This window comes from Periplaneta americana, chromosome 4 (genome assembly GCF_040183065.1).
Source record: "Periplaneta americana isolate PAMFEO1 chromosome 4, P.americana_PAMFEO1_priV1, whole genome shotgun sequence".
Taxonomy (NCBI): domain Eukaryota; kingdom Metazoa; phylum Arthropoda; class Insecta; order Blattodea; family Blattidae; genus Periplaneta; species Periplaneta americana.
The window spans coordinates 163,683,887-163,708,820 of record NC_091120.1 but is presented as its reverse complement, the minus strand read 5'-3'; the positions used below and the strand labels follow the sequence as shown (position 1 = coordinate 163,708,820).

The 24,934-nt window shown below is 34.0% G+C and overlaps 1 protein-coding gene across 2 annotated transcripts in view; it reads right to left on the bottom strand.

Moving 5' to 3' along the window:
- Positions 1-6,659: 6,659 nt before the first annotated feature.
- LOC138698382 (bis(5'-adenosyl)-triphosphatase enpp4-like) overlaps positions 6,660-24,934 on the bottom strand; it is a 39,700-nt gene continuing 21,425 nt past the window's right edge. Inside the window, exons 6-7 of one of the 2 annotated variants that reach the window (XM_069824253.1) lie at positions 21,679-21,787; positions 6,660-11,601 (exon numbers count right to left, since the gene is read on the bottom strand). In XM_069824253.1, coding sequence (XP_069680354.1) covers positions 11,532-11,601; positions 21,679-21,787 — 179 coding nt within the window. In that variant the 3' untranslated portion in view covers positions 6,660-11,531. Of the gene's footprint in view, positions 11,602-15,153; positions 16,589-21,678; positions 21,788-24,934 lie in introns of those variants that run through there. The other variant, XM_069824254.1, reaches the window with a different exon arrangement.

The window sequence follows — 24,934 nt, the reverse complement described above, 5'->3', positions numbered from 1 at the left end:
ATATCTACATTAGATAATATATAACATCCTCATATAACATTATAAATTCAACACACTATTGGGTCAGTCTGCAAGCCGTAGAAATCAACTTCTTAACAATGAAATGTAGTGTACAAAGAACTTCAGCCTTTTAAGTCACTTAGAGCCTTTAAAACTGCAGTAAAAAAGCACACACAAGGCACAAATAGCTCAGGGGAAGGATAGAGACGGACTGTCCATTAATAGATAATGCGTAATTCAATACACATATACATGCAGTAGATTCAAGAAACAAGATGTGTTAAAAATATTTCACTCAGTTTGTTAATATTGTTAACAAGCAGTGCAAAGTGATAAAAAAATTTGTTAGTAATTTTCAACATCAATGTAGTAAAAACTGTCTGAAAATTTAGTGTTATAAGATAGGTATCTATAGGATGCTATAGGACAGAAACAATTGTACAATTTAAATTTGGCACTACTCCCATATTTTGTTACATGGCAGATCTCGAAAGTGACTTCTTACAGAAAGCATTATAGTTTTAGTCAGTATCAGGATACTTGTCAGCATGAGGGTCGAAATCAGTCATTTGCAGCAGATATTAAAAAAAAAAAAAAAAAAAAAAAAAAAAAAAAAAAAAAAAAAAAAAGAGGATTATGTCACAGGAACACAACATGTATGTAGAAGTCATTCTGAGATTGGAAGCAATAGGAATATTCCTTCATGCCACATATTTTCCGTTGGATTAAGGAGTTGACAAGAATTGCAGCGAAGTCCCAGATATTCTGGTAACTAATATTTAATAATCTTAGCCATACTGGGTAGATGGTAGGAACTGGATTAATCTTGCTCAGGATAGGGATCAATGGTGGGCTTATGTGAGGGCAGCAATGAACTTTCAGGTTACTTAAAAGCCATAAGTAAGTAAGTATACTGGGTAGATGAGCACAGAATATTTTACACAAGACTAATCGATATACATTATGCAACATTAAAATTCTACAAGAATTATTCCTTTATAATAGGAATTATTAGGTACGGTTTTTGCAAAAATTTATTTCAATTCACGGACATACTTCTACATTTTCTGAATCATTCAACCACGAGGGAGGAGAACCATGAGTCGAAAAGATTTAAGATATTGGGCATCAGAAAATCCGTGACTGTTCAATCAAATACTTCTTCTGTATAGGAAACAAGTCACAATATGATGTGGAGTTGGTATGTCTGGTATTCTGATGTCTACTTTTTTGAGAATACTAATTTTTCAGCCAATGACAGTGATTATTATATCGTTATGTAATAATTATGATAATGAGCTGTTGTTTTCAGACTAGTTTACTGAATTGATTTTCTCTTAATATGTTAACAGTGATTATATTTAAATGTCTAAATAATTTTACTTAATTATAAATGATACCGGTAATTCTAAGTAATGGTCTTTATATTTCTCATGTATTCAGATTAACTGGTAAATTGAATTTCAATAATAGTCTTTTACTACTTATCTATTAGTACTATTATTATTATTATTATTATTATTATTATTATTATCATCATCATCATCATTATTATTACTTATGTAACATCAATAAGCTTTAAGTTATTTGAAAACCGTCTGTAACTTATCATTAGGGAAAGGAAGTACATGCATTTGCATATTTGTTCTCTATCGTTGTGTGAATATGCTGAAAGATTATCTACATAAATCACAAATTTCTGAATACAATGATATTACTTTTATTGTGCACAAAACTGCATATTTTGCCTTTATTTATAAAAGCATCATATTTTAATATTTATGCAGGGAAACTGCATATTATGTATGTTTATTAGCCTTTCCCTCATTTTTAAAAGTGTGTAACCTCGTAAACACGATTAATTATGCTTATGAATTTTGAATATAACGATGATGCCCTCATAGGGAGCCTCTCAAATTAGCAATTGGTATTCCTTTACTGCAGTCTTTAGCAGATTTCGATAGAACAATATCCAGTTTAACATCAGTTCCAGGAAATGTAGGAGCTAAAGTGAATGAGGAAACAGCAAATATTCTTTCCAAAAACCCTGGCTATTATCAACTTAAAGAAATTCAAGATATTCTCGAAGGAAAAACACCTCAAAAACCAACAAAATTTTCTATATAATAGCTCACAGCTTTTGTGCAAGCCCCTCTTACTTCTTGTGACGTAGAACGAAGTTTTTCGCACTACAAAGCTATGCTGAGAGACAACAGGCGAAGAATGACAACAGAAAACATACGTCACTGCTTAGTTGTGAACTGTAACAGCATAAATGGAGCATTCAGCAATGAGGCAAGCACCAAAATCCATAGACTAAACGTAAGTTACCTATACCTTATTATTCTGTTAAAATAATCTCAGAATGATAATGCATATTTTGTAGCATATTTATGTACTTTTACAGCATAAATGCATACTTATTCTTCACGTTTTTAGGGCATGAACTTCCTTTCCCTGCTTATCAGACATATATTTAATTATAAAATAATTATATCACATAATGGGTAATGACAAACGTTTTCGACTTTTAAAAGTCATCATCTTCAGGTCAAATTTAGCATATTTATACAAAAAGAGAAAGTACGTAGAACGTAACTTTTATTTTCAAATTATATTTTAATTTTTAATGCCACGTACTCACATATATAACTTACTGTAGGCCTATATTTAAACTTTTAAAGTGTTCAACTACAGCAGTAACAGCACATAGCAATGTATTTTAATATTTTAATTATAATTTTAATAATTTTCTCATTGCCTCTACAAGGAACATAGCAGCAGAAAAGAAAGTATGTTCCAGGAAGTTAAAAATTCCACCTGAAGATCTGGATATAAGTAACATCAATGTCCATAAACTACGACAAAATCTTAGGAAACAAGAGTACGACAAATGGTGTGCGCTTCCACATAAAGGAAAAGGTGTTATTTTATTTCAAGAATATACTCCCGGAAATAAATGGATTTTTTCTAAGGAGGGTCTAACTTCCTCTGAATGGCGGGACGCAATTAAGATGAATGCTAACGTAGCACCAGTGAGAAGTCTTCATGGGAGATCCTTGGACGGTTTCCGTTGCAGATACTGCAACGAGATTGAAACCTTAGCACACGTCCTAGGATCCTGTCAGCATGGAGAACTCCTGAGAAATTCACGCCATCATAACATCCGAAAACTAATAGCACAAGCCCTTAGAAACAAATCCTTCGAGGTCCATGAAGAGGTGCACTGCGTTGCGTCTGAAGGCGGCGGAATTAGAAGAGCGGACATCATGGCTCTAGACAAGACTAATAGTAAAGGCTTTATACTGGACCCAACTGTTAGATTTGAGATGAGCCAGACCCAACCATCCGAGGTCAACAAAGAAAAACAACAAATTTATGAGCCTACTATTCCGTATTTTCGAGAAAAATATCAGATGGAAGGCACCTGGGAAGTACATGGTTTAATGATCGGAGCGAGGGGCACCATCCCACGATCAACTGTAAACACTATCAAAACATTTGGAATCCATGACATCATTCCAAAAATAATTACTTCAACCATTAAAGGGTCTGTGGCAATTCTGAAAAATCATTTATACGGAATATCATAATACCCCCCCCCCCTTTTCTATTCGTTAGTGTGTGATTGTTACAAATATATGTACAAATTTATTATTTCTTAAACTTAAGCTCCTAGTTCACATTTAAATTTGGCTCATCTATCTTACTGTAATCATTACTATTCTTATATGTGTGTTATTCTGTGTTTTTGGCAACCCAGGATGCCTGGGCAGACTATTTCTTGAAATAAATTATATATTTATTAACTTGTATATGGTATATGCTTATAGATTGCACAATTAAGTCTTCATTCATAACAACATTCATAATTATGTACGTAGTACAATAGTTTGCCTATGATGTGTTCTTAAATGATCCCAATTTGACCTGTCATTACCTATTATGTGATATAATTCTTCTATAATTAAATAAATTTATGTATGATAAGTTACAGACGGTTTTCAAATGAAGCTTATTGGTGTCATTTATTAACTTATCAGAGCCAACATGTCAATAAAGATTACTTATGTAAAAAAGAAAAAAGGTAAAGGTATCCCCGTCACATGCCATGAAAGCATTTGGGGGGCATGGAGATAGAGCCCCATGCTTTCCATGACCTCGTCACTAGAATGAGGTGGTGTGGTCAGCACCACGCTCTGACTGCCTTTTACCCTCGGGAAAGACCCGGTACTAAATTTTATAGGAGGCTGAATGAACCTCGGGGCTGTTCTGAAAGTTTAGCACCCGGGATCGAACCCCAGATCTTCCAGTCCATAGCCAGCTGCTCTACCAACTGAGCTACCCAACCGCCCAAAGATTACTTATGTATTTGTATTAATTTTATACACTTAGTTGAGTGCAAGAGAAGGCCTCAACTCCACCAGGTAAAATAATATTTATTATTATTATTATTATTATTATTATTATTATTATTCCAGAGTATGATTGCAAAAGAATGGTGCTAAGCCAATATCATAACAGACTCAATTAACACTCGGTGAGAAATGCTTTTCAGGAACATGGTGTAGCATCAATACTTTCCACATTTATCAGCATGCGACTTACAGTAATGTTATAGTAACAAAACGTCTGTGAATGGACTAAACTATGATTTGAAGAATGTCATTTAAGTTAAAATTCTATGAATTTCACATAACATGTTGGAGAGATTATTGAACAGCATGCTGAGATGTGTTTGGAATTGAACTTAGTTAAGTAAAGTTATCTTAAGAACGACTACACAACATAATGCTTTCCTTTATAGCTCACTTTTATGCAAGTACAAAATTCTTACTTTACCAGTAAGTGTTCTTTCCAACTGTCACTCATCCAATTGTTTCTGCTGCACCCTTCATGTCATCTCAGAGTTCCATGCTTAGGTATCAGTGTCAACTCAAGGATTTCTATGGTTACTTACTGTGTGAGAGTTTGCTATATTCATCCAACAGAGATGTTCTCTTGTTAAGATGATATGATGTAGTAATATCCAATTTCTTGCTACATTAGTGCAGTATAAAGAAATTATGTAATTATGAAGATGGTACGGAGAACCACGAAAAATCTTCATCACTATCTTTATCCACTACAAATTCCACTTGGACATTCTAGATGAACTTAGTTCTCAATTAATATATACGCTCATATTTGTGAGATATTTTGTGGAAAATTTATCACACTTTTGACCGGAGTTCTAGGAAAGAAGTCAAGATACATATATACAACAAGAGGATGTTCTATGATAGGCTTATAAACAGAAAATAAAATGAGATTCCACACATGGGACATATCAAAAAAAGAATTAAGACAGCCAATATCAAATAAAACACTAAAGAAGATTATCATAACTGTGAAATAGTTAACATGGAATAAATTGAATTTATGTGGATACTAAATTGTGATGTTTAAAAAAAATATACACGTATTACTATCAACTGTTTCAATAATTAAGGAGCTATTAATTCGAAATCAGTAGTAGCTCTGTCTTTCCATTGTTTTCATAGATTTTCCATTTTCTTTAAATGCATTTCAAACTAACTCGAAGGACATGCATTCAAACTTCTAGCATATACTTGCAAATCCATGATATGCTGTAAAGTTTTCAACCTAAATTACTACCAATGAACGAAGAACTGAACTTCAGAAGCTAATGAAAGATGTAACCAGGGGTGTACCAGCTTTCACCTCCCCCTTGAACTTTTTTGAAAAAAAAAAAAAATGATTTCCCTTCTCTAATTTTTCACTGTCAGAGTAACAAAATCTACATCGACATAAGACATAATCCTCCTTCAATAAAATCCCTGTGCTTGGTGCTGTGGCACGTCGGAATTATAACAATACTATCTTTATTATAGAGAGACCTACCACCTAGTAGGCCTACCGATCTTGTAATAAAATGAACCCACCACAATAGGAAATGTAACTTGTGAAACATATTGTAAAGGTTGTTTTAACAGTTCTGCAGTGTAGATGCTAAATATTGCGCATTGTCGATTTTAAACTCACTTTAAGAATGGTATTCATCTGTTCATTAGTTTCAGTTCTGACTTCATTGTGGAGAGTTCATTTAACATATTGTGCATTTGACAATTCATATTTTTAATATAAACTTCATGTTATTGTTGGGGGTTCTTTAATATGTCTAAGTGATCGCAAAGCTCAATTTTACAATTTTTTATGAAAAAATAGCGTAGTGATTCTCACGAGGTTAGTGAAAATTTCACATTGACAAATGTTTCTTCACAGCCGCAGCCGCAGTGTGATGATTATGTCGCAAACATTCTTTCCAGAACCAGTTTCACATCCCACTGTGAAAACTCAGCTGATAATAATACATAAAATTAAAAAAAAAAACAGATAATGTAAATTGTAAACAATTTTAATATTAACCTCTCCTCTCACGCTTCTTATTAACTTCTGGTATGACTCTGAGGTTCAAATTAAGCACTAGTCTTTCCTAGACTAAAAGATAGCTGGATCATGACACAGACTACATCAATCCCAGTGGCGTAGCATCAGGGGAGATAGGGTAGACACTGTCTACCCAAAAGTCACGAAATAATTCACACTACAGATATCTATTACAATTTCCTTATATTTTATTTTTATATCTATATCTAAACAGCTTATAAAGTTAATAAAGTTCCGCGTAACCTATTTTAGCTGCCTCAGAAATAAGTTTCCTGTAGCCATGGTGGATACTGCATGTGAGGTAGACAGAACACAATTTGTCTCTCCCGTCTGCTTCAGTCTCTCACAGCTGCACCAGAGTACCTGCTCTGGCTTCGCTTAAAAAATGTGCGTTGTAACAATATGTTTGTAGAACATGAAAAGGTTGCATGGAGCCATCATAAACCTTCTCCATATCATACTCAGTCTAATGTGTAAATAAAAGTATCAATGTGCAAGCATATGCAAAGAAGCTTAAACGATATTTCCTTAAGATGAGTTACTTTCCAAGATATTTATACATCAACACAGTCTTTGTTAGTAATATGTACAATAATCCAGTTAATCTGATTACCAACATTTATAATATTTTGTACAATAACCCAGTTAATCTGATTGCCAACATTTATAATATTTTAACACCTTCCCATTAAAATACATTTTTCTTCGGTTTCATATTATGTTGACTTTCACTACAAAAATACCTTCAGTCATGTACCTATCTTCAATTCTTCTCACATGCTTTACCATATTTCTTATAGAAAAACGCATTTTCCTTTTAATCTGAAAACCACTTTTTAAAAAATTTTGAAACACATATCCTTTTTTTTTTTACTTTGAAATATTTATAAAGACGTATGACTTTAAAATGTTTTTAGAAATAAACTTAAATATTAAAATTAAGAATTACTTCAAATGGAAGAAAGATGGATTTTCAGGTACCTACAGATATAATTCTTGTTTACTGAAATATTTCCATTCGAGTTTTTGGAAGCTGGCAGAATTGAATACCGGTAATATGTATTTTTAAGCAAAAGTCAAATAAAAGATATTTTCAAAGGCTAGAGGAAATAAATAAAAGATTCTAGCATAATACATTCTAAATACATTCTGAATTTCATAAGACAAAAAATGCTAGCTACGTGTGTCATCTAACAGTTAAAGTTTCGCATCCTAAGCTACGGAACTACCACAATTAGATAATATAAGATAAACATATTTACTACTAACAAAACGTACTTGCACATAACTTGTAAGAAACATCACATAACCATACAACACTTTCCCATCTCTTTTCAACAACTGATATAAGAGAAACAAAAAAAGGCTTAATGTACATTGTCAAACCAATGTTTATGGTGATACTTATTCTGTCAAAGTGGCAGTTCTCAAAGCCTCCTGTAAAGGCTGGTTCACAATAAACCGAGAACGGAAACGACAACGAGAACGGAAATAATGTTAAAATAAATGTATTTAAATGTCAGCATTCACAACAGTTAATAGTTAATTGTGAATGCTCACATTTAAATACATTTATTTTAACATTATTTCCGTTCTCGTTCTCGCTGTCGTTTCCGTTCCCAGTTTATTGTGAACCAGCCTTAATTCTGTTAAGGGTTAAAATTTCCAAACTGTGAAACTTGTGAAAATTTCGACAGTATCCTTCCATTTTCATACAAAAATGTTAAAAGATAAATGAAATATAATTACAACATGAGAACCTCGTGTATACTCAAGTGAGGCCAGATATGGTTTGGTATTTTTCAATTGCTGAAAAAGATATGATATTTCGACAAAGATAAGAGAAACTACTCATTTTTTTTCTTGAGGCGAGAGGATGAAGAAGAATGAAAGGAGAATAAGAAAGGGGAGAGAAAAAAATAAAATGACGACGAGAAAGTGAAGAAGAAAAAGCGGATAAAGGAAGATGGCGGGGAAATATCAGGTCAGAGAGGGGAGAAAAGAAATGTGAGCAGGGCGAAGAGGAGGAGAAATCTTATTTACTGGTGCTATTGCAACTATCTTACCCAATTGAATGGAAATAGTATCAAGAAATGACAATATGAAACAGTATTTCTTGTTTTCGTTTTCATTTGTTGTCCAGTCCATAACAAAATGTCATAATGGTTTCAAGGAGGAAATAGTTTTCTTCAATCTCTCGCCTCAAATTTCATCTCTCAGAATATCAATATAACGAAGAAACTTTAATCTAAAAAATTAAAAAAAAAAAATACCAACCATAAAATAAAAATAAAACAAATATAGTGGAATTTCGTTAACATGTTTTTCTAGGCACCAAAAGACTTTAAACGTCATAAACGAGAAAAATACTAAAGTTTTATGTGTACAGAGTACAGCAAAAATATATATATATATATATAAAAAAAAAGAAAAGATAAGTGAACTGTATTTGTATTAATGAATAATCCTTATACAGTGTGTTCGCATTACGCTTGATCCAAAGAATGCGGATGGGAGCAAGCCTGTAGAGTGTGAGGTAAAACGCAGCATTCTAGATCTGTACTCTCTGGCGTATTGCACTCATATAACTTTCATTAATTAATGGCATGCACACAATCATGCACTTCGTGAATTAATCGTACCAGAATCTATTGTTCTGTGAACATATATAACCACATAAATGAAACCATGCTCAGAGAAAATGATTAAATGTGGATCAACAATGCCGTCAACAATGTTTTGTAAAACCCAATTACAGAAATTCACTCGACTTTCGTTGTCATGCAGGCGTAATTCTTGGACTACAATAACTCTGTAAGGTTTCAATTTTAAAAATTTAGTAGCTGTATGGGCTGAAGTTTTTGATACGCCTACTTTTTGAGCAACACGACATAAAGATTTATTAGGAGAGCGTTCAAGTGATGCTCCAATATCATCAAGTTTTGCTTCTGTTAGAACCCTTCGTTTTGGCCTACGAATTTTAGAGTTCAGCGATCTTGTTTCTCTTAATCTAATGACAAGGTTTCGAACTGTACCTCTATTTGGAGATCAACTCATAGGCGGAGTTATGGGGGGGGGGGGGGAGGGGCATGGGGGGGGGTCGAACTCTTTTTTTTTTCTATTAATGTTGGAAAATATTGAATTCAAAAGATTTTTCTTGTTTTTGTTTATGATTAAGTTTCTGTGCTTAAATTGACGAATTATTGTCTTCAGACCATGTCTGGACTATAATATTCATTTTAAATTTCTGAATGTGTAAAAATTTCTATACCTCATCTGAGAAATGGAAGCACTATAATGTTTTTTTTGTAACAGCCTGTATTGATGGTTAGAACTCTGCAGGTGTTCAAGCAGCCACTTGAAATATGAATAACATAAAGGCACAACAATGCAGAAAAAAGAAAAGTGATCTCGGTTAAACTTAAAGATGAGATTAAATAAAATAATTAGAATTCACATTTCATATTATGATATCTTGCTCTTTTAAATAAATGGATAAAGTAAATATAAAATTGGTCCACTGCTGTGGAGTAATGATTAGCATGTCTGGCCATGAAACAAGCGGTTTGGACAAGTTACTTGGTTACCAAATGAAGCAGAATTGCTGGGTAATTTTCGATGTTGAACCTGGACTCATTTCGCCATCATTAATTCACATATCATCATCCATACAATAACCCGGGTTAATTTCACGGTATGGCGTGCTGTACTTATACAAGAGTGCGGCTGTTCAGCTACCCAATCATTCACAGAATAGGAGTGGTAAGCACAATAAGCCTCAGGCTACAGTGCAAGCCTTTGGGTCCCTCTTCCTTACAAGAAGAAAAAATAAGTAAAATTGTCGGTATATTTTGTTACAATTTTACTTTATTTTACAATACCTTTATTAAATGATCATATTCCGATAAACTGTATCAAGGTCAAGCTATAATGGGGGTAGAAGATAAAAGATGTCACCCCATAATCTCGTTATATCGGAATTCAATGGATTTGCTTTGTCCCCCCCCCCCCCCCCAAGGAAACAGTTCTCTCTCCGCCTATGGGTCGAATATCAGGAAATTTCTCTACAAATTTCCTACACACTTGTCACGATGAATCTGTTTTGATGTAAGTTCCGTACATAAATATTTGCTCTCGTAGAGTAAACTTTTCAGCCAGCATTTCAATTATATAAAAAACTAATTAAATGCACACAGCACACACACTTCAAACGTATTTAAAAGAAGTACACAAGCACACACGTCTCAGACTGTACTAACTAAACTGTAGCAACAACCGGTAACATACAGGCCTATGCAGCCTTGAAGCATGAAGCAATCAGCAGTTGGTATTGGTATCTTTCTGCGTTCTTCAGATCAAGAGTGACGCGACCACACTGTACTTACATTTAAATCAAATTCAATTAAAAATACATTCAGAGACAACTCTGAAGACAGTTTTCTTCTCCAAATGAATACTTGAGGATTATGGTTATTTTTGTGAAGGACACAAATTGGAACAAACCAGTTGTAACAGCACCAATGAGTAAGATCCTAGATCATATATGTAACAGATAACTCATCGCTATGTTAAAATTGGCAGCACTTTGAAGAGAACAACCACCAGGATTGCCACCCGTCTGCCATAAACGAACACGAGATGGCATTACAGTCACTAATGCAATACAAATGGGAATTATGACGTGACTCCTTATGTAACAACTCGATGGCAGCGTAGTAAACCTGACAAAAGTTGTTAACTTCAAAGCCTATAAGGCCGACCTATCTGGGTATGTATGATGTAGGATAAGATTCCTTCCTTCCATGTGTTAACATCAGTAGATTCAATCTGCGAAACATCATGTTTTCCTATAATATTTCAGTAATGTAATAAGTTGAAATCCCTCTTCAGTGCTTATCCTTTAAAACTGATATATACACGAATATTAGTGTTCAATTACTTGCCAAGCTTAACTAGCGGGGGAGGGAGGGATGTGAAACTGTCTCAGTTCAGAGATGGAAAAGGTCGAACAAGCTACTTTAAACGAGGACATCACAGACATTACAACAGAATGAGAACTCAGCCAAGCAGTTGTACTTATGTTAGTCTTCTGCGTCATTGGTCTCCAAAAGATGTTGAGCCTCCATGTCCCTCTGTGTTCTGCCAGTTGTCCTGTGAAGTATAACAAGTGGACTAATGGTTCATGATCTGTGCATGAACCACTGGCATTATGTTAGGTTAGGTTGTTTGTAAACAACTCTTAAGTAGACAGAATAACAAACAAACAAGAAACAAAACACCACAGAGTTAAATTAACTAAAAGAGAAAGAAAGAAGAAAACAATGTATACTTCAAATCACTGTCTGCTTGAACACATCTGATGGCTGCTTATCTGCCTGCTCTTAAGACCATTCTAACAATGCTTTCGCTGAAATGGTAGGTGGCAGCAACAAATATCAAATATACAGTAAAACCCCAGTAAGACGCTGTTCAAGGGACCAGGTGTAAAACGCGTATTAACTGGGATCGTGTATTAGGCGGGTATACTAATTTTGACTTATATACAGTATCTATTAGCATTTTTCTTTATTGAAATACATGATTCATGAAAGATAATACAGTATTACTCCATTATGTAATGACTGTACTGTACGTCAAAGACATTTACAATATGTACTGTACTTAATTCTTTCGAAAAAAAAAAGTCATTTCTAGTTTTTTGCCATGCGCGTGTTCTCCAAGTCCTCATGTTTACTACATTTCAGTTTCTGCGATTACATCCTCCCCATGTCGCAGCTGTAGTGATTGAGTCGCGATTTTTTATTATCGTTCTTAATGTCGATGATGGGATTCCTAATGAATCAGAGTGTTGTTTCTGAGTAAGGGTGCTGTTTTCATCGTACTTTCGTAAGATTTTCAATTTTTCCGACACAGAAAGCGCTTTTCGTTTAACACTCATTGAAATCACATTCACAGACACTTCAATACACTAAAGGACAACAAACTGCCCAGCAAAAATTTCCAGAATTTTATTACGGCTGAGTGAGGAATGCTGTTTTAGAGAGAGGGTTAGCAAGAGAGTGAGGTATTGTAACTGTATGTAGGCTTTAACCACGCAGGTAAGGAGTCGAATAAGAGAGCGTAGCAAGAGGGTGGGGTATACTAAGGTATGAAGTATGGAGGTTTAAATGCGCAGGTAAAGAGTCGAATGCCAATACTTTTCAAGTTAATGGCACCAGTGAGTCCAATGACCAAGATGTTTCATTGCTGTTAAAGTACATTGCTGAAAATTCCATCGAAAATATTCCACAAAAACCGCGTATTATGCGGGACTTGAGTGCAACAAACGGGGTATTTTATTAAGGTGTTATATATGAAATGTGCAGGGACCAGACAAAAAAAGCGTATTACATGGGATAGCGTAATAAGTGGGCGCGTCTTATCGAGGTTTTACTGTACTATAGTCTTTGTCAGTTTTTTTAAGAACAAAAATAATAACTCAACCTTACAAGTTCCATAAAATGTCCTACTAGTAGTTAATTTGCAATTTTAACTTGAAAACTGCTTTAATTCTGTCACATAGCAGCTTTTGTAACTGAGCAAATGAATAGAAAAAAATTGTCGCTATATGGCAGTGAAGTCGCTTGAGGATATAGGCATAATATATAGATTAAGTTACATGTTTGACCATTGAAAGAGCACTTTCTAATCTATTCAATGTTAACTTTAACAATCATAATGATTGTTAGATCACATCAAATTTCATTTATTAATCAAACGTTTTTAATAGGAAATTAAATATCCACAGTAAAATTCCTTATATTTACCGTGCCAGCCTGAACGGCTTCAGGCTGGTATTTATTTATTGTTTTATACTTTATTGGCATGGCAGTATAAGCAGCCATCGGATGCATGGATGCATTCAAGCAGAGGCACTTTAAATACTTTGTTATGTGCCATAGAAAGCAATTATAAATGGTTATATTGTGGGGAATGTTGATAGAGTAACTGCGTGCATACCAGTATCGTTAGTCTACTATCTACACTTTTGGATGAAAATGTTCTATATTGAGCACCAGACATCCATGAAATTCATGAGCACAATCATGCGAAAATGCGAATTGTTCAATTTTTTCCAATTTTCTGGACCATTTTTTATACTTCTACTTCTACAGTTCCCACATGGTGAATGCTCAATACAGATACTCTTGGTGTTACCATAACAACAGGTATCCCTCTCTATGTGATATTCGGTTGAATTTAATTTTTGAAAATGGCCTATGTCATCATTTTTGACATTTTCATTCTTATCATAGTTTTGAAAGTACATGGATAAATCCATTGTTTTTGTATTTTTGTTATACCTTCGCATCAATTGTCAATGAATGTTTTAAAGTCAGCCATTTAACATCAGTTGATCACGTGGTCGCCAAAATTGGCAATGTAGCGCTGTACTTCCAAGTACAGCCTCATAATAAATTAGCATAGCCCATCTTTCGAAAAAACTGATATAATTGTCTCTTGGATTTGTTTTTAACAGATCTGACTAAACATATTTAATTTTTATGGCCTTTGTTTTGCTCTTTTAGTTCTTCTTTGCTTATGATATATAACTTTGCAATAAATATTATATTATTATGAAAAACATGAAAAAAATATACTAAGGTAAATGCATTTAAAAATTAGAATTTACTGAAGATTCGTGGACTGTCCATAAATATAAATTTCAAGAAGTAATTATAGCTTTTCCCATAAATCCATATCCTTAATATGAAAATAACAAAATATTAAAGCATTAAGCAAATTCCACATTTCAATAAAGCATTAAGCAAATTCCTCATTTCAAGGAAGCATTAAGCAAATTCCACATTTCAAACTGTGTATACAGTAATACCTAAAAATTAGAATTTACTGAAGATTCGTGGACTGCCCATAAATATAAATTTCAAGAAGTAATTATAGCTTTTCCCATAAATCCGTATCCTTAATATGAAAATAACAAAATATTAAAGCATTAAGCAAATTCCACATTTCAATAAAGCATTAAGCAAATTCCTCATTTCAAGAAAGCATTAAGCAAATTCCACATTTCAAACTGTGTATACAGTAATACCTAAAAATTAGAATTTACTGAAGATTCGTGGACTGCCCATAAATATAAATTTCAAGAAGTAATTATAGCTTTTCCCATAAATCCGTATCCTTAATATGAAAATAACAAAATATTAAAGCATTAAGCAAATTCCACATTTCAATAAAGCATTAAGCAAATTCCACATTTCAAACTGTGTATACAGTAATTCCTAAATATATTCAAAGGAACAAACATTTAAACTTCAGAAATGAAAATAATTTTACCCGAAAATTCATATATAGTGAACACAAGAACACATGCGAAAGGCAAGTAATAAGATCTCATTTCAAGCGTAATCTTGTTCAGTGTGAGTAAAAAATTCTACACAATTATACCCATACTGGTAACACCATGTAACATTTATATCAAAACAGGGAATGTGATTCACAGATAGATACAGGTTAAAGTGCTGTGTGTTTAGTGTGTTATTACTTAACAGTTACTGCACAAATGAGATGGAAATTAATTTTAAAGAGAAGAAAAAACTATACTTAATTTCATCTGGATTTATTATGTTGTAATAAAGGAACTATTCATGTCAATATTTTATTCTCTAGCTGTGAACAAAGTTATTGAAATTGTAACGAGAAAACAAAATGCTGAGAATTAATGATTTCATTATTTATCTGAGATTGTTTTGATAGAAAGCATTCCAAAATTACAGTTCCCTACTGATTAATGAGAACAAAACATTACCATATTAATAGTTTTTCTATAGCAACAAATGAAGTCCAGAGAATTTTTAATTCTTGAAAGGGTAAACTTCTGGAAGAGATATTTAAAAGGTTCATACACATGACAAATTGTTTCAAGTATGAAGGGTATCCACAAAGTGAGTTCCAATTAGAAATATTGCCACTATAGCATTGCAGTCACGATTTTGCACGTGTGTGCTGGGTTCCATTATCCATTGTCAAGCCAATGACGCCATTTGGAGACAATCAGATCATGTTGATACATCATTCTGTGTGTTTAAAATGTTCAAAACAATAAAGTGGAAGTGAAATGCAGTCTGTTTTCCATTTCTTAAATGCAAGAAATATGAAATACATAATTCAACATCAACTTTGTGACGAGAATAAGTGTGAGTGATTCAATAGTATCGGTAAGGAGATAGTTTAGGAACTTTGATGAAAGTCGTGAAAATGTTCATGATGATTAGCAAAACAGCCGACTGTCTGGTCGGAAACAATTTAATCAATTCGCCTCCCCTACAGCCCAGACTTGGTATCAACTGATTTACATTTGTTCCTATATATGAAGTAGTTCCTTGGTGGCCAGATAGTATTTCTTTGAAGGTGACAATGTAAAAGGAGCTGTGAATACATGGTTTTTATCACAGTGATATAAAGGTACAAAAACTGGTTCCCCATTATGACAGGTGTCTTACTAATGATTGAAACTAAGCTGAAAATGACATTGAAACGTATTTTGAGGTATGTGTAATTCTATGGAAATAAAATATTTTGAAAATAGACTTTCGTTTTTTTATAGCCAACTGGAACTTACTTTCTGGACACACTTTATATGTATCATGCCTACCTTACTGCAACATTTCGATGTTTCAATTTTTTAAAACTATAATTTTACGTAGCAAAGGCTACAGCTTATGACTTCTTACACATTTAAAGATATATCGAAATGAGACCACCAAAGCTGGTAGTACTGTCAAACATTTTCACTCCAACAAAATATTTACGACATGCGTAATTTTTTTCTACAAATCAGGCAACAATAGTGTGAAAACAAAAGGTTCAATTCAATTCACTGTGCCATTGCTGTTATAACATAGTTCTTATTAAAATACTTTAATGCGTTAATAATTTTATACATATGAGCAAAAAACGACAGTCTTTTATGACGTTTAGTCTACAACAGATCTTGATTTTCCTGCATCATAAGCAACAGATCTACAGATCAGATCTAAAATTTAGTGTTGTTCCTTATTGAGAGGTGCAATGTGTTCCCACAATCCCCTACACCATGATATTCCTCTTCAGTCTGCTGAAAATCTGCCTTACATCCCTGAATAGAAAATACAGCATCATCATACAAACACTTATGACCTGATGCACGTACAAAAACTGAAATTGACTTGATTTTATTTTTCCAACTTTACCTAAAGAGATAATAAATATTATAGAAAACCAGTGACAAAAATGAAAACATACTTCTCTTACTCTATTACAAGAGCATTTCAATTACAATTACTGTCTCCAACTATAATTTCTACTAACAGTGGATTGTTTACTGCTGTTATGTTCAGTTATTGTTAAAATTCTACTAACCATCGTCTATGTCTGATCCGTGATCATATACTCCTATGTTCCTGCTGGATGACTAACAATCACATTGCCCATTTAAACAATGTTATATGAATAATCCCAGGATATTTAGGATCGAAAGAGCTAAAATTACATGTTTTCCAATTATTTCACACCTTTTATTGACACTGCACAATGAAATATTAGCGTATATTTTAGGAGTAAACCTCTTTATTTAAATAAAATTCACTTCAAGAATGAAAACAACTTAGTACTGGTACCGGACTGTTGCAGTTATCAGCTCTTCTCTTTAATAAATATAAATATAAATATAAATAAAGTAATGAAATAGACTGTTACAATAGTGTAAGTTTCAAATTCTGCATCAGTTTGAGATTTCAACTCCTAAATTAAGTCTTTAAATATAAATTCCATATAAATAATTGATTAAATGGCGATCTTACTCGTGTTAATTGTGTAAGCATGTGCGGCTTACAGCTGTTTCGGTGCTTCTTCACACCATCCTCAGAGCCTACTAGATCTCGGCTTCATCTCGAACTTCTCTGCCTGTTATATGGGTGCATTTGATTGTTGAAAGGTGTTGAAAAGTGGAGTCAAATAGTGTGTCTGTTCTGAAATTGATCTGTGTGTTGAGAATTTGATCGGGGTGTGTTTTAGTGTGTTTGTATATTTCGTATTGTTCTAGTGTGTTGAGTTTTTGGTTCTTGGGTTGTATGTGTAGGATTTCCATGTCCGCATTTATGTTATTGTATGTATGGTTAGCATTGGTTATGTGATCGGCGTATGTAGATGTATTGTGTCCTCTGGTTATTGCTTTAATGTGTTCTTTGTATCAAGTTTGGAATGATCTGCCTGTCTGTCCTATGTAGAACTTATCGCAACTATTACATGTGAGTTTGTATACGCCTGTGTGGTTGTATTTATTTGTTTGTGTTGTTTGTGTGTTGAGATGTCTTTGTAGTGTGTTTTCTGTTCTGTATGCTATGTTGTATTTCTGTTTTCTGAATGAGGATGCGATCTTGTGTGTGTTTTTGTTTTCGTATGTTAGTGTGATGTATTTCTTGTGTTCTTGTGTTTGTGTTGTGTTTTTGTGTTTGTTGAGTTTTTGTTTTGTCTTCCTTATGATGTTGTCTATTATGTTTGGGTTGTAACCATTTTCTTGTGCTATGCTAACCACACATACAATAACATAAAAACAGACATGGAAATCCTACACATACAACCCAAAAACCAAAAACTCAACACACTAGAACAATATGAAATATACGGACACACTAAAACACACCCTGATCAAACTCTCAACACACAAATCAATTTCAGAACACACACACTATTTGATACCACATTTCAACACTTTTTAACAATTGAACGCACCCACACAACAGGCAGCGAAGTTCGAGATGACGCCGAGATCTAGTAGGCTCTGAGGATGGTGTGAAGAAGCACCGAAACAGCTGTAAGCCGCACATGCTTACACAATTAACACGAGTAAGATCGCCATTTAATCAATTATTTATATTCAAGTGTTAAAAGTAGTGTACGAAAGATTCAACATGGATAAATTCCATATTATAATACAGAAACAGACAGAACCGAAATTTTTTTTATATTAGTGATAAATGCAAAAAGTGACATAGATTCATCAAGAAGTAACAGCTGTATGCCTAGAAACAGATTTTGCTTATTACAGCACCGTTCAAAAAGTGACATAGACCAGTAACAGCCAGTTTAGCTATGATTCAGTGCATCAGCATTCAGCAATAAAATCTCCTAACTTATACATTACACTACAGATGTAATTGGCTGGTTTACCTTATAATAAGTGCTGTAACTGTCGATCATCCTCCCTAATGTACATTGAACACCTTTTGAAAAGAATTTCTAGATGCGTGCTGGATTTTGTCTCAATCAATATAACTGAATGCTAGCCGCATGGTCTGTTTCGCCAATTTCTGGACTGTTGTCTTATAAGTCTTTAGTTTTAAAAATTTCGTCACTATCCAAGCTGATATCTGTTGAGCTAACTTTCTTAACAATTTCGTGGGAGACTGTTCTAGCCTATAGCCTATCTCAACGAGTTTTCCTTCAGATAGAACACGATTTATGACCTCCTTTTTTTAAATTAAATATGAGTCACTTTCTCTCAATATTTTCACTAAATTCCGGATTGTTGAATTCCAAGATATACCAAAAAAAATATAGCACGACACTATTTGTATGACTTCTCCATAATATACTAATCATAAATGAACATTTGTTGTTCTAATATATACTGCATTTCCATAAACTAAACTGAATTTCATTAAATGGAACTCAATTGTATACTAATGCTCTAACTTCGACATCTCTTCAGCCTGTATCATCTGTCTATATTATGCAAAACAAAACTTCCCATGCTTAATCCAGGGGAAATGTACACATTATTTCCTTGACAGTCACATTTAATTTATAATAATAAAAGGCCGAACAGCATTAATCTGAGCAAAACCTGTTTCCTGGCGATTGCTATGTATATACAGACTTAATCTTAAATGTAAGTGACTTTTGACAACAAACTCTATGCGAATTTTTGCGAAATTAGGCAGTTTCTGCGAAAAATCCTTAATTGTTCTTATTTCAGAAATATATTAGTTATGAGTAAAAAAAAATACTATGTTGTAATGTCAGATATGAGTAGTAATACTGTATGAAGAAGCAAAGTGTTATAACATGTGGTATGCTGATGTTTGAAGACTGAAAATAAACATCAGATGCATTGTTTTATATACATTCTCTTGCTTAAATCCCAATTTTTATATTAAGCTATACGAATCTAAAACAGGCCAGTTTACATTGTTTTTCAGGATAGAATAAGTGAGCTTTAATTTTCAAGAATGTTATAAACACAGTACTATCTATAAGATTGAGGCTAATTTGAGAACTTTTGCAAGAAAAAAAATTTTTACGAAGGACGGAGTGCAGGTCTGTCACTACAACCCTCAACCTGAAGGACCAGGTTATTTTCTGTTGGGGTTTTCTTCCCCTAAACTTATTGTCTGCCATAACTAAGGAGTCCAGTTCACCCCTGTTTCCATTTCCACCCTACGCCAAGGATGCTCACTTGCTCCAACTCTTTTCAAGATTTATCTCCAAACAATTTTGGAACAGTGGAGGAAGAACTGTGGTCAGATGGGTGTACCAGTTGGGGAAGATACGTTATATAGCCTACATTTCTCTGATGATCAAGTGCTGATAGCGGCAGATGAAGAAGATTCCAGCTATATGTTTCGTACATTGAATGAGGCTTATAAGGAAGGGGGCCTATCAATTAATTTCAAGAAAACAAAATACATGGTTGTGGGTAGTCGCAGCAAGGTAAATTTAGATACTGGGGATACACAAATAGAAAATTCTGAGTCATTCAAATATTTGGGTGTTATCCTGAACAGTCAGGCCAAAAGTGATGAAGATATTAATAATAAGATTGGTCAAGGAAAGCGGGCCATAAGACAATTAAATACTCTCCTGTGGAATGACAAGGTAACAAGGAAAACTAAGATAAGTATAGGCTATATAAAACTATAATAGAACGTATATGTACCTATGGATCTGAAACTTGAGAAATGAGAGACAGGGTGAAGAAGAAAGTGTTGGCTCTAGAAATGGATTACTGGCACCGTAGTGGTCAAATTTCGAGGATGGACCACATTAGGAATCAGGATGTCCGAAATATAATGCAGTTATCAGGAGATATCTTACAATCAGTGGAAACTAAATGCCTGATATGGTATGGGTATCTCCAGAGAATGTCAGCTGACTGCTGGCCTAATAAGGTCTTCAACTGAACTCCCCCGGAAAAAAAGAGAAGAGGAAGGCCAATGAAAAAATGGAGCAAGGAGGTTCAGGAGGATATTGTCTGCAGGGGTCTACAAGTGGGCGATTGGCAAAACCGGAGTACCTGGAAGTTGAGAAGCAGGAGACGGCGAGAGCCGTAAAATTACTCGCAATACATACATACCATTTATAAGATTATTGCTAACTGAAGTTTGTGTATGACATTATACTGTAATACATTTTAAAAAGAATAAAGAAATTCTTGCGAAATTACTGACTTAATATTCTGTTTATTTTTCACGAAAATCTTGAAACTTTCTCACACAAAACACGGCAATGAAAATAGAATAGATTCCAACGTGAGAAACCGATGCTTAGGTATGTATCATGTGACCAGACGCAGAAGCCAGAAAATTTCAGTTGGCACAGTTGAATCACAGAATTCATTGCAGTCAATGAAATCTGTTGTCTTTATGATGATGTTCGCACTATATTTTCACATTTACAGTGCTGAATAATTTATTATTGTATGTATGGTAATGTATTTATTTATAATTTGTCTTATGAAAATAATTAGTGGTGTCAGCTTTTTTGAATACGATTTCCAGCTTATTGCAGAATTTTAACTTGATAGCCCTGAATGTTGTATGGTGACATTAGGTGCTCTTGATTTTAAAAGTGGTTTGAAATGAATCTATGTTATAGCCCTGATCACATATAACAGATTGGCCCGGTTAGAGCACAGGAATTTTTCCTTAAAGGGGATTATTCCTGTGTTCGTCCATGGTCTGGAATTTAGGTTAAGTTTAGATTTAAGACCTCTCCTGGTACCACATTATCATAATCATCCTATCACATCATCGGGGTAATGTAACTCCGCCTTCCAGGCGCCCCAACCTCAGAAGTGGGTTACAACTAAGCCACGGCCAGGAGAGAAGACCAGAAATGTCGAAAAGACAACCTGGTGGCATTGGATTAAAAAAAAAAAAAAAACATTAAATATTTTTGCTTTCTTACCTGTAGGAGTGTCCCAGTGGATCTGACTTCTTCTTCCGATGTCGCAGCAAGCAGATTGTAACAATTGCAGCAGCAGTAATGGATAGGGCTGCCACCACAACACCACCAACTGTCGAATGATAGAAATGTATATTACACTACACTTACACATACACTCACCTTAATACACGACATAACTCTTCACAGATACACATCATACATAATGTGGTCTGCCAAATTGGTGTGCAACTTGAAAATGGGTCACAGTCCTGCCATCTATTTGCAGTATGTGCAACCCGAATCAAGCAAGTGGGCGCGCGCGCACACGCACGCACGCACGCACGCACGCACGCACGCACACACACACACACACACACACACAACACACACACACACACATTAATCCATATTAATTATAGACTGAAGGTACGCAAAGTAGTTGATAGGCCTCCTGCATTTCATTGGAGGATTTTGCATATTAGGTCTTGTTTGGTTCTGTGGAGAACCTTTCTCTTGGTTTTCTTAGCTTTCTTCATTTTCATGTTTCGGGAGGTTTAATAGAAGTCAGTGCAGTGGCCGTAGGATATCTCCAAGCCTGAAGACCATTACAATAACAATTCTGATTTCTGGAAGCAAACTTGAAAAAGGTGGGACGGGTGTGGCGACATTATCTGTATGAAAACAAAATCCTTCACGTGAACTGCTGAAATTTAAAAAAATCAGCTCACTGTCACTATCAGACTCATTTACTTCACTGGGCTAGAGAAGCAACTTAGATAGCGTAAGTAGTCAATGTTTTGAGTTTTAACATACATGCATAACAATCCACATTACAGAATCATTTGTTTCTCCTTATCTCGCTCTCTTTTCTCTGTGATGTAGGCCAGGCTTGGAGATATTTTGCGTCCACTGCATTCTTGTTCATTTAGTACCAACCAGGGGACAAGTGTGGCTTGTGGAGGAACACGATCGCGAATAATATTGTCCCCAAATAACAAATTTCACACAAAAAACAAAAAAGGCATTTAACAAACATGGGAGTATTCTAGCCGTGTTCATCAATCTTCAAGGAGCATATACACAGTATGGTGTACAAAACAGAAGAAATAAAATATATTAAAATAAGAAACAGTTCTTCTTTTAGATGTTGCCACTACTGCTATTCTGACTATGACCTATCCTACCAAGAGATTTTGCAAGTTGTGTGAATATGCATGATTGTGAATCGTTCAAAAGAGAAGATATATTTATTTTGAGATGGACATTTGTGACTGAGGTAACGAAGAAATGTGCCTTCTTTAACGTCATAGGTATCTTGTAAGTAGAGCCCAGATGTTTGGTAAAATGCCTTTTTTTACTGGGTGGAAGTAATTATTATTTGCATAGATATAAATGTGATTTGGAATAAATCAAAGTGATAGGGCTAATTTTTATTTTGCCTATTTTGCCTTTTTAAGGTGTTTCTTACTAATAAATGCCTTTTTTTTTGTCATTTTAAAGCAATATCTCTTGTTTATTTGCAATTTTATAATTAACTGTAACGTAATGTGTATGAAATTTAAATATTTTAAACAATAACTAACTTTACTAACAACAGCAAATAAAAGTAATTTATTTCGGTACTTAATCTACTAATAGTCATGCTTTAATACAATTGGTGTAATATGAATAATGATCTACAATCCACAGTTACAAATATAAAATTGTCATGTCTTCACGATACCAACAATCAGCTTTATAATTTTAAATATTAAGCTCTTTCTCATAGAAGTTGTCACGCAGCATTTCCAATTGTTTGTTTTCATATTTTCAAATCTTACTGATACAATTTTGTTATGTAAGGTTTGTGAAAAGACAGTTAATCACGAAAAAAAGTTTTTTATAAGTCAACATGTGTCACCTACGAAGTAGAAATGTGAGTTATGTACATATATAATTTGAACTGGTAATGGAAATTACGGGAAAACGGCTGAACGGATTTTAATAAATGACCCCTCATTTTGAAGCTTGGAACCCAAAGTTTTTCAGAAAAATAGTACTTTTCAGTGAAATGTCAATTTTCCTACATCATTTTCGTATTTTCCAAAATCCATCTGTCGTCAATTTTGAGAAATACATAATGGGTTTTCAGAATAAAACAAAACACAAACACACTACAATAAACAATATCAGACGAAGGCTACGACCTGCAGGATTGCTGACATATTTAGAGTTTAGATGGCTCAGATTCTCTGACATAATTCCAATATGTCAATCTTCATTTGTATAACTTTTTCAGAACGTTTCTGTAATATTGGTTATTAAAAACTTTATGACTTATTAAAAAGAATTTACAGGTCAGATTCTCTGGTGTGTAATTTTCTCAGTACAGCTGTCTGTGTATTGGATATTAAAAACTACAAAACTTAAGAATGTTTGATGACATTATTATCATTAAAAATAAAATATTATTATAGTGAATGCCATGATGTATTTGTCACTAATCACAGAGATTAATGCTTTATTGATGACATGAAAGTGAAACCTTTTGGGTTTATATACGTAGGCGTAGAGAATATTTGAAGTTAGACCTTCTATAATATTTAATGAGTGACGGCTGTATAGTAGTCTATACAAAACTTATATAAGGTAACAATATTATTAAAATGAAATATTTTTATAGTTATTAATCAAGTGGTATGGGTCTTTTAGATATGATATTTAATGGTGGTGTGGTGTAGATATTTAAAGCTGAAAGTTAGAGTTTATAGAACAGTTATGCTACTGATTGTTCTTTATGGTTGTAAAACTTGGACTCTCACTTTGAGAGAGGGAGAGAGATTAAGGGTGTTTGAAAATAGGATTTTTAGGAAAATATTTGGGACTAAGAGGAATGAATGAGCATTGTATTTTTCACCTAACACAATTAGGAACATTAAATTCAGATGTTTGAGATGGCAGCACATGTAGCACGTATGGGTTAATCCAGAAATGCATATAGTGTTGGTTGGAAGACCTGAAGGGAAAAGACCTTAAGGGAGGCAGACGTAAATGGGAGGATAATATTAAAATGGATTTGAGAGAGGTGGGATATGATGGTAGAGACTGGATTAATCTTGCTAGGATAGGGACCGATAGTGGGCTTATATGAGGGCGGCAATGAACCTCCGGGTTCCTTAAAAGCTATTTGTAACTCAGTGATATAAATATTTATTTATGCGATTCTCTTCAGTATTGTCTGGAGGAAGCGCAAAAATTATAATGCCTAAGGGAAGACCAAAAGGTATTACTTACTGAT